The sequence below is a fragment of the Alligator mississippiensis genome, chromosome 5 (genome assembly GCF_030867095.1).
Source record: "Alligator mississippiensis isolate rAllMis1 chromosome 5, rAllMis1, whole genome shotgun sequence".
Classification (NCBI taxonomy): Eukaryota; Metazoa; Chordata; order Crocodylia; family Alligatoridae; genus Alligator; species Alligator mississippiensis.
The window spans coordinates 33,980,901-33,996,132 of record NC_081828.1 but is presented as its reverse complement, the minus strand read 5'-3'; the positions used below and the strand labels follow the sequence as shown (position 1 = coordinate 33,996,132).

At 42.0% G+C, this 15,232-nt stretch overlaps 1 protein-coding gene across 1 annotated transcript in view; it reads left to right on the top strand.

Moving 5' to 3' along the window:
* The window catches only part of ABCA4 (ATP binding cassette subfamily A member 4), a 95,709-nt gene that overhangs the window by 54,497 nt on the left and 25,980 nt on the right, over nucleotides 1-15,232 (top strand). The window contains exons 20-31 of the mRNA XM_059727650.1: nucleotides 628-718; nucleotides 1,494-1,699; nucleotides 2,113-2,161; nucleotides 3,321-3,565; nucleotides 3,989-4,113; nucleotides 5,521-5,619; nucleotides 6,716-6,905; nucleotides 8,429-8,523; nucleotides 8,721-8,753; nucleotides 10,521-10,626; nucleotides 10,736-10,810; nucleotides 11,257-11,426. Coding sequence (XP_059583633.1) covers nucleotides 628-718; nucleotides 1,494-1,699; nucleotides 2,113-2,161; nucleotides 3,321-3,565; nucleotides 3,989-4,113; nucleotides 5,521-5,619; nucleotides 6,716-6,905; nucleotides 8,429-8,523; nucleotides 8,721-8,753; nucleotides 10,521-10,626; nucleotides 10,736-10,810; nucleotides 11,257-11,426 — 1,484 coding nt within the window. The remainder of the gene's footprint in view (nucleotides 1-627; nucleotides 719-1,493; nucleotides 1,700-2,112; nucleotides 2,162-3,320; nucleotides 3,566-3,988; nucleotides 4,114-5,520; nucleotides 5,620-6,715; nucleotides 6,906-8,428; nucleotides 8,524-8,720; nucleotides 8,754-10,520; nucleotides 10,627-10,735; nucleotides 10,811-11,256; nucleotides 11,427-15,232) is intronic.

Below are 15,232 nucleotides of genomic sequence, written 5' to 3'. Positions count from 1 at the left end.
CAGGTGGGAGTGAGGCATCCAACTCTGGAATTAAATGCCAACTAAAATGCTCTACTATTGATTATGTTGAATAGCTACCTGCAGAGTCTCTTTTTCCTTCATATGAGTCCATCTGCAGTGTGCTTCTGTAATACACTGGGCAATGGCATGATTTTTCCTTTCTCTGGTGGTTGTCTCAGGAACTATAACAGCCTGCCAATTACTTGGGACTAAAACAATTTCCTACATCTTATGTAGAAGGGACCTGGATTGCTTCTGTTGCTCTAGGTCCTGTTTTATATTCCTAGTGGTCCCTTGGGTCTGCATACATGTGACCACTGAATATTTCACTTTCCCAAATAAATGTGTGTTATTTAAAATTCAGAGGAATTGCCAGGCCAGATGCAAAGTGGCATAGTATTGTTCTCATGTGGAATATACTTGTTTCCTCTGTCATTCTTGCTTGCACTCAAGTGTCTTTAAATCTGAGTATAAAATGTTTGAGATACTTCAGGTAAAACAAATTTCTCACTGCCTGATGTCAGGTAAAGGCTGATAAAACAATCCCTGCTAGATAGTCTTACATAGTGGCTTTGCATGTATGATACATACCTGAAGCTCTTACTACCCTCTCTATATCGGTCCTAGACCCACTGCAGCTGTGACTCCCATTGCTCCTGCCCCTGCTCTAACTGTGCTTCTTCACACAAGGAGGGAGCTCCTGAACAAGAACTGGATGGTAAGATTTGGAATTACTTGTATGGTCCAGTGCATAATCTGGAACCCAGCTTTTCCCCTTGTTGTACTGCCCCTTACACGTCACAGAACCTGAGGGTGAGGTTCCTTTTTCCAGCATTTGTTTCTAGAGTATGATAAAGCTTGTTTGCAGTTGTGCTTATCTTACTGTGGCAAACAACTTTTCTGATATATCACAGGTCTCACACTTAGAACTATAAGTTTTGGTTCACCCTAATTGTAGACTGAGGGCTTTGAAATGGCTGTGTGTTAAAATATGTGATTCAGGAAAGACAGAAAGAAAGAAAGAAAGAAAGAAAGAAAGAAAGAAAGAAAGAAAGAAAGAAAGAAAGAAAGAAAGAAAGAAAGAAAGAAAGAAAGAGGCACTGCAATACCAGGCCGATGCGTGGAGTGGATGGAGCAAGCTCCGAGTCCATCTCCCAATTCCAAAAATCCATTTAATATAAAGTCCTCACATCGAGGACATATCAGATATTCAACCAGGCCCTGGAGTGTCACCAGTTTTTCTTATCTCTAAAGAGCACTAGTCCTAATGATCAGAGCATGGTGTTGGCAGACCTAAAATAATTTCATGCTACATAATTCAAGGATCAGAGCTAGCCAGGATGCATCCCAGTCTAGTATACTATTAACAGAGATATCTGCATGTTGTATAATAAAAATAGACCACTCTTTTATAAAACACAAGCAACAACTTCTGGAAGTAGTCCCAGAATGTTTAAATATTCATTTTCTGAACACTGTTTGACTCTTCACAGGGGATCTGAATCAGCTAACAACCCTAATTCATCATCATATTCCTGAAGCAAAATTAATTGAAAACATTGGTCAGGAACTCATCTACCTTTTGCCCAATAAAGATTTTAAACAAAGCTCTTACGCCAGCCTCTTCAGAGAATTGGAGGAAACTCTGGATGACCTAGGACTTAGCAGTTTTGGGATTTCAGACACACCGCTTGAAGAGGTAACAGATGCTTCAGAGTATGTGTCAGTCCTTTCATACAACATTTTAAGAGCATTTCTGATACCAAACATGGAGCCATATTAATCCCCTCCAAATCCAACCTAAACTGTAATATATACAGCAGATCTTTGGAGATGGGAACTGAGCAAGCTTGATTCCAGGTCTGGTGCACATCAGAGCAGGACTGACCACTTCAGATGTTTTTCTTTTCATCTTTGTTTCTCTCCTCTCCCTCCACACATTTTTGCTTCCTGAGCGCTCTCATGTGGGATCTTTGATTCTGTAGTTAGAAACAGTTCTGAAGAAATACTTAGAGCTCTTTATTACAGAGGATGTATAGGGGATGGGTAAAGTTTCATAGGTAGGATTACCCTATACATATTCCTAATCAGGAGATGCACATATCTTTACAGGTGTTTCTGAAGGTCACTGCAGGGGCTGACCCCGCAACACAGAACACAGGTAAGAACCCATGATACAGTATTTGACACACTTTTCTTGGCAAGTTCTGCTTTCCTATAGCCAAGTAAGAATGCACTTGAGAATTTCCAGCCCTATGCATCTTTATTTTTTCATTACATCTGGTCATCTAATGATGCTGAGTTTAGGGTCTGATCCAATACCTAATAAGCTTGTTGAAGTAACTGAAGAAATGTTCATGTGCATTGTGTCCCTGAAGTGTAAGTGGTTTTGGCATCCACTTCAATTCCTGTTAGTCTGTTCATTGCAGATTTGATTAGCCCATTCACAGCCTTGTGTAAAATAAAAAGAATAAGGAATTAAGATTGGCTGTCTGCCTTTATTGTACCAGTAGACAATAGCAGCAGTTCAATAATTGTAAGCAAAACAAGAGAGTTATTGGAAATGTGTAGGTTTTGGATCAACTCCAAATGAACAAGGCTGAAATATCCTCTTAGTCTCTCATCAAAGTTAATTTGCACCATGAACAGATCTAGGTTTTTGAAAAAGGGTGTGCAGATGGTGTAGTGCCTTATCACATGTAACATGACTCATATTTCTCCAATTAAATTGAAACTGGAAGCTTTACTAATTTTATTGGAATGTGCATTAATTTGCTAGGTTAAGTTTAAAAAGCACAACAAGCTAGGCAAACAATGATCAAAATAGTCGAAAGAAAGTGTTTCATTTGTCCTGTAGTCATTATAGTTAAATATACATCTGTTACACAGATTCATAAAACAAAATCCAGTCTTCTTGAGCATCTTGACAGTGCACCCAAGACTTTACTGTCAGTCATTTCTATACCAGAGTTAATATTACTACACCCGATTTAAAGTTTTTAGCTTGATCTGAAAACAGTCTGCAGGGCTGTGAAATAAAAGGACATTACCAGGAATGGCTAACAAACAGCAATAATGCAAAGGAAAGCATAGTTTGAAGAGTGGAACATCAAGGACATTAACAAGGAAAGGGGTCAGGTAGATTGCAGCGAGCCACAAAGTCAATTGACACTCTCAGTGCTGCCTGAATAGAAATGGTGCTGCCCCGCCCAGGCTGCTGTTTGGATAAAGCAGGAATCTAAGGTGTGCGACTGCACCAATGCTGCACCCCCCTAGATCTGCCCCTGATTCCCATGGTCATTTCAATTTCCCAAACATAGGAAGTGCTCAAGAAAATGGCTCTGCTCCCACAAGAATCTCCACTGAGGAAACTGAGAAGGCTGAACAAACCCCCTCAGCAGTGAACAGCACCTCTCAAACTCCCATAGGCCTGGCAGAAGATGGCAGTGAAGGCAAAGCCTCCTATCAGTATAAAGGTTTCCAGCTTATCCACCAGCAAATCAAGGCACTGCTCATTAAACGGTTCTGCCATGCTATCCGGAGCCAAAAGGACTTCCTTGCTCAGGTACTGACTCACTGCTATAATTGACTCTTCCCTACAGTGTCCTTAACTCCAGTGCTCCCTAGGACATCTCTATGAAAAGTGAGGGTTGTGGTGAGGACCAGTAACTATGCCCTTCTGAAGGATGTTCTGTTAACATTCCAGTTGTTCTTCCTCTTGTCTCTCTTGCTCTCTCTCAGTCTGCAGTTTGCCTCTCTGTAGTTTTTTTGGTTGATTATCACTGACCCCGGGGTACTCTTTTGACACAAAACAGAACTGTGGCAACTAGTCTTTGCTGGTAGCACTGGAAATTAAATAGCAGTGTTTAAGAGCCAGAGTGGGCCTCTGATCCATGTGACATTGCTGTCCCTCCCTTGCATGTGTGTTTTCTGAGCTGTATGCAAATGTATATGTAATGCTGTGTGATGTTTTTCATGTTCTCTGCAGATTGTTCTCCCTTCTAGTTTTGTGTTGCTGGCTTTAATACTTACACTCATTGTCCCTCCATTTGGAGAATATCCCAGTTTAATGCTGCACCCTGGGATCTATGGACACCAGTTTGTTTTCTTCAGGTGAGAGGAATCATTTTTTAATTCCTGCTTTCTCCACAGCATTTTGGGCCTCTATGTTATTGCACCTAAGTGCCCTCTCACTTGTCTTAATGCAAATCAGGAATAACCCTAGTCGAGTCAGTTCAGTTATATTAGCATGAAATTGCTGTGAATGGAGGACCAAGCTCAACGGACCTAGTCTCTCGGTGTAAAACAAGAGTTCTCAGGCTTTTTCTTATTGTATAGTTTGTGTTCCTGACCCTGGTTTTACAGTCTCCACAACTTACAAAGCAGTATTCTCTTCCTTCAGCAGTCCAAATGCAGTATCAAAAGCATTTCTAATAGGCAATAGAACGGCACTGTTAGCTCAAGCTATAGAGTACTGTGCTTTGATATTAAAGTTTCTTCTGATCTGCAATGAGGGTTGTTTGTACTTTGTTGCATGCGAATGAAATAGCTGGACAAGATTAAAATAAACTTAGTTTGATGTGATGGATGCCATTGCTTAGCTATAGTCTCCCATTCGGGGCAACTGCTGTTCATATTGCTGGGTATTAAGCACATTCATATATAAATACTGAATCTTCCTTTATTAGCTGTAGAGGCTTCAGACCTTATCACCCCAGGTCTTCAAGCAGATTTTCTGTGCCTCCTGTTTACTTAATACCTCTCCAGTTTCATATAGTCCATAAATATGGTCACAAATGAATTTACTTAGAAAACACTTGGTAAAGATATGGATCTTGTAGCACACACAGGGCAGAAATGGTTTTCTTTTTAGGTTAGCAGGTAAAAAAAAGAACCTCTGGAATCCATGTGTGTCCCAGTTTGGATGGTAACTAGCATAAAGCCTCAATATGAAAGACTGTGATGCTTGTGAAGCTTTTATCCAAAGTAGCTACATTGATTAGAGGGTGGAATAGTACAGTTTGAAAATTATTGCTATACAGCAGCTGGCACTGGCAGTGTCCAATATTCTAGTGTTATTGGTCCTGGTGCAAGTAGGGTTCTCTAACCTCAGCATGCTGAAAACTGGAAACGAGCTTGCTTTGTTTGCTGAGTTTGTGTAACAACTTGTGTTGGATGGCTCTGAGGGGAAGATCTGTGTTTCCTCATAAGATGTTCTTAGACTTATTTAGGAAGGATTTATTATGTATATTTAGATGCATGTTGAAAGTGATATCTTGTTAGGAGAAAATGGTCATAGCTTTGTCTTTTAAATGCTCCTGGAATGTTGTTGTGTTTTTAATATCTATAATTTTGCATCATTGCATATCTTCTACTCTTAAAGGATATTGATTATCAGAATGAGACTGCTTGGCTGGAGCCACCTGTCTACCTGTGTGATACTATCATCATCTGTTTTGTGCATTCTATTTTTGCACTCTGACACCTTTTTATAAAGTAAATCTTGTCCAATCTCCTTAGCAATGAGCGCCCTGGCAGTGAGCAGATGGTTTCCCTTACTGATGCCTTCTTGAATAAACCAGGATTTGGCAATCGCTGCATGAAAGAACAGCCTCTTCCGTAAGTCTCTTGTAAAATATTGTCCATGGGACAGTGTATCAAAGGAGGCACTATTTGGTCTGGCTTGTCAGTGAAATACATAAGTCATGTTTAGTACCAGAAGCAATCTCACCAGTTTGAAGACAACAATTATTAAGATAAAATGTTATCAGATTAAGAATGAGTCACAGAATTATGTATTTAAACTAGAAGGTAGCAAATGCTGTTCTATGTAGGATCTTAGTCAGGCTCATAAAGAATTAGACAGCATGACAATATACACCTGTAGAGCAATAAAATAAAACAATGATTTTCAAGCTTCCCCTGCCATTCACAACAGCCTGGCTGCCTGTTTTCCACAGCCCAGTGCCCTGTACCTTTAATTCACAATGGCACAGATTTCTCTGCTGCAATTGCTTACCTGGAAAAAGTGGCAGTAGAAAAGTACTGTGACTGATTTTTTAACTGTCCTCACTATGATTTAAGGTGAATTACACTGTCTGCATTGACTCATAAGTTACCTGGTCCTTCCTCTAGTCTTGACTTGTGTGTTCCTTTAGCTGGGCCTCCTCTCAGTAGCTCAGGATATCCAGCTATCTGGTCCTTTTCTTTGGCTGCTTCCTCAGTCTTGCTGCCTAGAAGCCTGATTCCTTCCTCCCCTAGACTCACTGCCTGCACTGCTTCCTCATCTCCTATATTAGTGGGGAAAGGAACAATGTGGAGCTCCAAATAAAAGGGCCGTGAAAGTACTGTTTGATGAGGGAGTGCAGGGGGAAAGTTGGAGTCAGGACCGAGGGCCAGGAGACAAGGATTACGTTACATTGGGTCTGTCATGTGCTTCAATATGCAAGTCACTTCACCTGTCTGGGTCTCAGATCCCCATCTGCAAACTGGAGACAATAACATCAGAGGTATGTTAATTCACTGGTGTTAATCAAGTGCTATGGGAGACAATTTTTTCATTGGTAACATCACACGGGCTAAAAAAAGCAAAAGGAGCAAATATCTGAGTTAAGCCATCACATTTTTGTGTGCTTATGAGCCAAATATATAGCTTGTAGCCTGTGAGCTGTATCTGTATGTACACTGTTAAAGAGACTGTGTTCCTTTGTAACAGGAACTACCCGTGCGGTAATATGTCAACTGCCTGGAATGTACCAACTGTTTCTTCTAATGTAACCAACGTGTTTTGGGTCCGTACATGGAGCCCTGATAATCCTACACCCTCCTGCAAGTGCAGCACCCACAAGAAACTCACTATGCTCCCTGAATGCCCTCCAGGAGCTGGAGGCTTTCCTCCCCCTCAGGTACGGTTCAGCTGCCCCCAGTGCACTTAGAGCAGCCTGTTGTCAATAGGTGAAAGGGATGAGATGGTACATAAATGGCAGCCTGCATTCAGTAGGAGAGTTGGGTGGATTTTTCTATGCCATGTTTTATTCACAGAAAAGTATTAGGGGTGTGCAAAATGGGCCGTATTCAATTCGGATTTGGCCCAAATTGGGGACAGAGATTCAATAAGTTGATTCAGATCACTGTCCCTGATTCAATTCAGCTGAATCCGAATGTGAAGATTCAATGCTGATTCAGAGAATCAGCGATTCAGTTATAAATACAGCTTTAAATGCTTTTTCTACATACCTCAAGGTACAAGTTTTTTTTCTGACAGGATAGCAGGTATATTTTATTGGGAGAGCTACTGAGCCTGTCATCCAGGATCCATACTTACCCCAAATGGAAATGGAGTTCACTTCTCTACCATGTGCAGCACGGATATTTATTACATTGTTCACTCAGTCCACACACACATTTTGTTGTGAGGCACTTTCTTCCTACAAACAGAGTTGTCTAAATAACTAGGTTTTCACTTTTCTGACTGAACCAAAAGAACTGGTTTCAGGTTGACTCAAAATGAAAACTTGCTGGTTTTCCAGGTTAAAATATCACCCTCCTCCCATTTTATTTCACAAAACATTTAGCATTACTTATTTTTAAATCCTTTTTCATATATATATATATATATATATATATATATATATATATATATATATATATATATATATAAAAAAAATAAAAGTTGGCTATTTTCAAAACAAAAATGGTATTTTGAAAAGTTGATATCTTTTCTTTATAAAACACTAAAGCAAAACATCACAGGTCTTCCATCCATTTTCTTCTTTTTTTAGCTGATGCTATTCACCAAATTCAACCTGAATTCACAATGCTTTTTGAAGTTATGCTTTTTTTTTTTTTTTTTTTTAAGGAAAATTTTTCATGCCCCGGGTCAAATTAGTGAGAGTTCTGAACCCTTTGAATCATTCAAAAACTTTGTGGCCTTACTATGGCTGCTAAATGGATACTGTAAACATTGTTTTGTTAAAATAAATTATGAAAATAAAGCAAACTGTGTGTGGGGGTTTTAAGATTTTGTGAATCTGGATGAAGAAATTAACTTTGTAGTCTTCATACCCTTGAAGAGAAAGCTTTAATTATTTTAATAAAGCAGCCTGGCAAACAGCAGTGTAACTTTAATGGTGTGCGTTGTGAGGAACTGAGTCAATCAGTCATTACTTTGACAGCTGCATTCTTGTTCTCATGGTTGACTTCTCCTCAAACCTTAGCAAAGCACAGGTATTTAGAGTCTAAACTGGGTGGAATTTGCAGGATTCACTGGTGGTGGGAACCCCACAAGATAAAGTTAGAAAAGGGTTATTTTTCTCGCAAGCTCCTGTGCAACAAAACCAGTTGTGTTGTTTTTCTAACAAACAGTTACTTGATGAGTTTAGGGGCAGTGACATTTACTGTAGCTGATTGGATTTTCTTTGCCTTTCAGCGAGTACAGTGGAGCACAGAAATTCTTCAAGATCTCACCTACAGAAATATCACAGATTTCCTGGTGAAAACCTATCCCACACTTATAAAAGGGAGGTAGGAATCACTCTCTGTGTGATGTTTCTGTTGCTTGTCACATCTTGCATATTATACTTTCGATTTGCTCAAAGTGTTGAATAGACATTAGCTAACCTGGTTGTCACCCTTGTGAGCTTATCTTACATTTGAGCCAGAGCTTAGTTTGACTTAAAGCTTGAAAAAATATGATTTTCATAGTACTTTTTTTGTTGCAGTTTGAAGAGCAAATACTGGGTCAATGAGCAAAGGTAGGAAACTGTTTAATAAAATAGTATAGTAAAAATATAAGTAACAAATATCTATCTGTTTAACTTTGGAGCCTAAAAAGGTTTCCCTGGACTGTGGCAGGTACCACAGGTTAGACAAAAAGATGACTACAGAAGCTAGCACGTTGTGTGAGACAGCACTGAGAAGCACTGAGGGCTTTACTGAGAAGTATGGCTGTATTCACCTAGCAGGTGTGACAGCAAGCAATGAAACCACCCCAAGTACATTCAGATTCTGCACCCTAGAGACAAACCAATGTGTGAGCCCAGTACCTGAGCTCTGTGTGCCCCTTTGTACTGCAGCAGTCCTCTGATATGGCCATATCCATAACAGTACAGAGGAGCATGACTTTGAAGAAGGGGGAGAGCAGAGGTGGCCAACCTGTGGCCAGGTGCCACAAGTGGTGTAGAGAGCCTCTGTGCATGGCATTTGGCAGATGGGAGAAGGGACAGTGGTACATAAGACAGGAAGCAGAAAGCAGAGCAGTAGACCAGAGAGGGGGAACACAGGGTAGGGAACAGAAAGCAAAGCAGTAGTTCAGGCAGGGGAAGGGGATTAGAGTGACATGCAGGGAGGATGTAGAGCTAATTCATGGCATGTCTGCCAGAAACATTGGCCCACGCTGATTTGAAAAAATAATCTGAGCACTAGCCTAGCAAATACACAGGTAAAAACTATAATGTGAACTCCATATTGTTTAGAGCTGTCTCTACTGGTACTTCATGGCCTACATGAAAGAATACAGGCAGGGAGCCCTCTGTACACTTACTCAGGATTTGCATACAGGTGCCAGAAGCTGGCACTTGATGTAATTTAACCATCACCAACTGTAGTGAATATCAGCTTTACACTTTAGGTGTTCCTGAGATCAGCAGGCATAGGTCTAAAATCAGAGACCAAAGACATAGAAGGTAATCAAAGGTTTGTACAGTCTCTGCTGAACAATGATAAATATATTATTATTCTTTTTGAGAATTGCTTAAGGAAATGGGCCTTGCATTCATGAAGTGTTTTCTAAAAACACATATTTGTCCATCACTTTTAACCAGTAGCAATCAGAGAACTGGCTTCCTTCAGTGGATTTCTTTATAAAAGTATGTTCATGGGGGTGTAGTACGGGTTGTGGGATTAAATTGAAGTGCTCAGTGTGCAGACAGGGACATACTAACTAATACAATGTTTTATTTATTATGCACCGCTTGACATCAACATTTCTAGATGCCTTCTTTTCCTAAGGCAGCAGCAATCTTCTGTCTTACCCATTCTGTCCCCAGCCCGCTTCCAGCTTTGACTTTAGTCATGTATCAGTCTATTGTTTCTTCCATTAACACCTCATTAATACTTGAGATACTAATTATTTATGAGGTGTTAGGAAAACAATAGGGAATCCGATGTTTCAGGTTTCCAAACAAATGGATTATAATGTCAAATGAAAGGGGCAGAGGCAGAACTGAACCAGTCAGTGTTATAAATTGTTTTGCTCTATAGATTTCCAAGCTGCAGTTGTCTTTCTAAAGGGTCTCAGAATACTCCTTTAATCAAGTTAATTGCCGAAGTCATTCACAAGTTAATTTGGTTTTAGCATTTGCAAAATCTCTGAAGATTTATCTAGTTGGTCAGCAAGCAAGTGGACAAGCTACACATAAATTATGCTATGTATATAAAGAAAATATTCATTAAGAGAGTTCTGATTTTTTCATGAGTGTAGTTAGCTATAAGTGATTGATACTAATATGCTCTACTGCCAGGTATGGAGGAATTTCCATTGGAGGAAAACTCCCTGTTCTTCATGTCACTGGAGTCCAGATTGCTGATTTTTTGAGAGATCTTGGCTTAATGCTCAATGTGAAAGGGGTAAGCCACTTTTGTCTGTTTACTAAGAAAAGCAAATGGAAGTTGTAAACCCATCATGCTAACCCTCCTGCAAACTGACTGATTTTAGACCTTGTTGTCTTATTTTTAGGGCCATGCTTCAATGGCTGCTTCTAATGAAATGTCTGATTTACTTAAATACATGGAAACAGAAGACAATGTTAAGGTACTTGGTGAGAATAGTCTAGAAAAATCTATACCCTTTTTGAGCCAGATTTTAATCTGTTTGGTGATAATATCCTTAGATAAATATCTTTTTGATCCTTAGATAAAGAGAGATTCATTATTATGCACAATTCTTATGTGTAATTGGGCTGTTCCATGCCCTTTTTAAGGAATATCCCTCAGGGGTTAAAAACCAGACTTTGTAAAATACATTACCTCACTACTGAAATGCTTGTTTAACCCCCTGTTTTGGAATGATCTCACCCAAATACATTGTGCTGCCTCTGCTGGGTCATTTCAGTTAGTCCACAAATCCCCAGAGCTGTGTTCATTCCTGCTGTCATTGCCCAATGGAAAAACAAACAAAAGGCAACTCATGTGGCATCCTGCAGCCCCGAACTAATAGTGAAGGCTGCTTAATATATTTGTACTTTATGGCTCCTTTAGGTGTGGTTTAACAACAAAGGTTGGCATGCCATGGTCATCTTCCTCAACATAGCCAACAATGGGGTCCTGAGAGCCAATCTACAGAAAGGCCAATCCCCTGAGGAATATGGGATCACTGTTATAAACCATCCTCTGAACCTCACCAAGGAGCAGCTCTCTGAAGTCACCATGTAAGATGCAATCATCCGCCTTGGTTCTTTCACTAGTTTATTCCCTCTCCAACAGTTCCTTCAGCCTGTTGCCTCCAGCATGTTCAAAGGACATGCCTGAGAGTGTACAGCTGAATTCAGGGTGTGTGTTGCTTATATGCCAGTTGCCTGATGGCTCTTTCCCTGCATTTTATTTTATTCAAATTGCTGTAAAGGTCTGGTCTACACTACAAAGTTTTGGCTGTTGGTTACAGAGTGTGAAAAGATTATATGCCCATGCCAACACAGATGTGTCAGCAAGACTGCTGGTCTATGTCACAAATGCATGCATGCATACCACAAGTGGCACAGGCAATCTCTGTGTGTGGCACATGGTAGACAGGAGAAGGGACAGAGAGCACAGCAGTAGATAGGGCAGGAAGCAGAAAGTAGAACAGCAAATCAAAAAGGGAAAGGGGAATGGAGTCAGGGATACCCAACACAGATCAAAGGGGGCAAGAGGGCACAAAAGCCCCCATGGCTCACCAAAAGCATATGGGAACATCTCCTAGCTAAAAAGAAGGCATACACCCAATGGAAGGGAGGGGCCATCACCAGGGAGGACTATACCTCGGTCGCTCAGGGCTGTAGGGGGCAGTCTGGAAGGCCAAGGCGGAGATGGAGCTGGGACTAGTTACCTAGATCAAGGACAACAAGAAGTCCTTTTTTAAATACATAGTGGGTAAAAAGAAGGTACTGGGTAATGTGTGGCCTCTGCAGGACATGTTAGGAAATCTGGTCATCACACCAGACAACAAAGCTAACCTATTTAACAATTAGTTGCCTCCATTTTTCTGAGCAGGGACCGGGGCACCTCCCCCCACCGGGACCCCCATAGGTCCCAGGGGAGGCGCACCCAGGCCTAGGGTCAGTGAGGATCTAGTCAGGGAACTTCTGGAGGGACTGGATGTATTTAAATCAGCTGGTCCTGACAATCTCCACCCTAGAGTGCTGAGGGAATTAGCAGAGGTCATTGCAGGACCCCTGGCACGGCTTTATGAGCACTCATGGTGCGCTGGTGTGGTGCCGGAGGACTGGAAAAGGGCCAATGTGGTTCCCATTTTCAAAAAAGGGAGGAAGGAGGACCCAGGAAACTATAGGCCAGTTAATCTTACCTCGGTCCTAGGTAAGTTTTCTGAGAGAATTATCCTGGTGCATGTGCGCGATGGGCCAGCAGGGGAGATTATGCTTAGGGGCAACCAACACGGGTTCATTAGAGGCAGGTCCTGTCAGACCAACCTGGTGGCCTTCTATGACCAGGTCACAAAATCCTTAGACGCAGGGGTAGCAGTGGACGTAATCTTTCTGGACTTTAGGAAGGCCTTCGACACTGTCTCTCACCCCATTCTCATTAAAAAAGTAGGGGACTGTGGTGTCGACACCTACACAATCAAATGGGTCACTAGTTGGCTGGAAGGCTGCACCCAGAGTGGTGGTGGACGGGTCTTATTCGACCTGGAGAGATGTGGGCAGTGGGGTTCCCCAGGGCTCAGTCCTCGGGGCTGCACTGTTCAACATCTTCATCAGCAACTGGCATGAGGGTGTAAAAAGCACCCTGTTCAAATTCACAGATGACACTAAGATGTGGGGGGAAATGGCCATGCTAGAAGGGAGGAATAGGCTGCAATCGGACCTAGACAGGTTACAAGGGTGGGCGGATGAGAACAGGATGGGTTTCAACACTGACAAGTGCGAGGTACTGCACCTGGGGGGGAAGAACCAGCAGCATACCTACAGGCTGGGGAACTCCCTTCTCGTCAGTGCAGTGAAAGAAAAGGATCTTGGAGTCATTATTGATGCCAAAATGACCATGGGCCGACAGTGTGGGGAAGCAGAACTAAGGAAGGTCAACCTTACCTTGTCATGCATCCACAGATGCATCTCAAGCAGGTCCAAGGAGGTGATCCTCCCCCTCTATGCGTCAATGGTCAGGCCGCAGTTGGAGTACTGCATCCAGTTCTGGGCACCCCACTTCAAGAGGAATGTGGACAACATGGAGAGGGTCCAGAGGAGGGCCACCCGCATGATCAGGGGGCAGCAGGGCAGGTCCTACGAAGAGAGGTTAAGGGACCTGAACCTGTTCAGCCTCCACAAGAGAAGGCTGAGGGGGGATCTAGTGGCTGTTTACAAACTGGTCAGGGGGGACCAGCAGGCATTGGGAGAGTCCCTGTTCCCCCAAGCACTACTAGGAGTGACAAGAAATAACAGTCACAAGCTGGCAGAGGGTAGATTTAGGCTAGATATCAAGAGGCCTTTCACTGTCAGGGCAGCTAGGATCTGGAACCAGCTTACAAGAGAAGTGGTGCTGGCTCCTACCCTGGGGGTCTTTAAAAGGAGGCTAGATGAACACCTTGCTGGGGTCATTTGACCCCAGTACTCTTTCCTGCCATGATAGGGGGTTGAACTTGATGATCTGCTCAGGTCCCTTCCGACCCTACCTACTACGAAACTGTGATACAGGTTGTAGCCATATTGGTCTACAGGCAAAAGGAATCAGAAGTTGTGGTAGAAGTGATATCTTTTATTAGACCAACTAGATATTTGCAAATAAAAGTCTTTATTTGCAAGCTTTCTGGCACACTTACCCTTCTTCATGCATAGGAGAATGCAGATTGTAAATTCATATTTCACAGGACAGCTGAAAGTGTTGTAAGATCTCCTGGTTGGAAATGTTCATTTTGTGCAAGGGGATTGGAGTGGCACTCAGGGAAGGTGTTGGCTCCCCACTGGTATATGCTGATAGGAGGAGGTTGCTGCCAACTTAGCTTCAATTGATTGTGGCAGTCAGATAACTATGGAGATAGAAAAAAATCCTTTTCCAGTATGACCACTAGATGGCTCTGTTGACATAGCTAGACCACCAAAGTTGTAGCAGCTGCAGCTCCATACTGTAGACCAGTGTTTATCAACGTTTTTAAACCCAAAGCACCCTTCGTTAAACTCAAGGTACCCATTGGAATGTGCCAGCTCTTAGTTTGCACTTGTTTTTGGCTACAGAAAAATAATAGGGCAATTTGTCTGTTGCAAAGTATTCAGGGAGACCACAACAGGTCAGAATGTTTTTTTTAACACTGTGGATTCCTGTTTGAAATCTCTAGGTTTATCTTGTGAATCATGTTGGCATACCTAACAGTGCTAATATTGCATGTCACCCTGCAGCACCCTTGAAAGGATCTCAAGGCACCCAAGAGTGTCCTGGCACCCTAGTTGAGAATCACTGTTGTAGAAACTCCAGAATCTCTTCTGGCTTGTTCACCTCTCAGGATAATTTGTGGCTATTCCTGACAAGGATGTTCTCCCACCTCACCTACAGACCATCTCCATGGGTAACCCAGCTATAGGTGTAGACAGGTGCCTGTGACAGTATCAATAAAACCCTATTCTAATGCCCTTATTCAAGCAGAGTAGCACATGTTTGGTAATTGGAGGTCTTCGGGACTATGTAGTATAAGATGTGGCTCAGTCTAAAGGTGCATGTACTCCTGACATTGGGCCTTTTGTTAACACACAGTGGTGAATATCTCAATTTAGCTACACCTGCTGTGCTAGTGGCCATGCTGTGTCTCATGGCAGCATGACCTGGAGAGAGAGAATGAGCATCACAGGTGGGCTAAGAATAGATAGATTGATGTGTGCACGTTAGTAGCAACCCTGAACATAACACAGCAAAGTATACATGCCAGTTCCAGAATTTGAATAATCCTCAACTTACCAAACAGGCTTGTTACTGCTGGGTCTAAAATTGCTTGGTGTTTTCTCAGTGATCTCCTGAGGGTATTAGGTGGAGC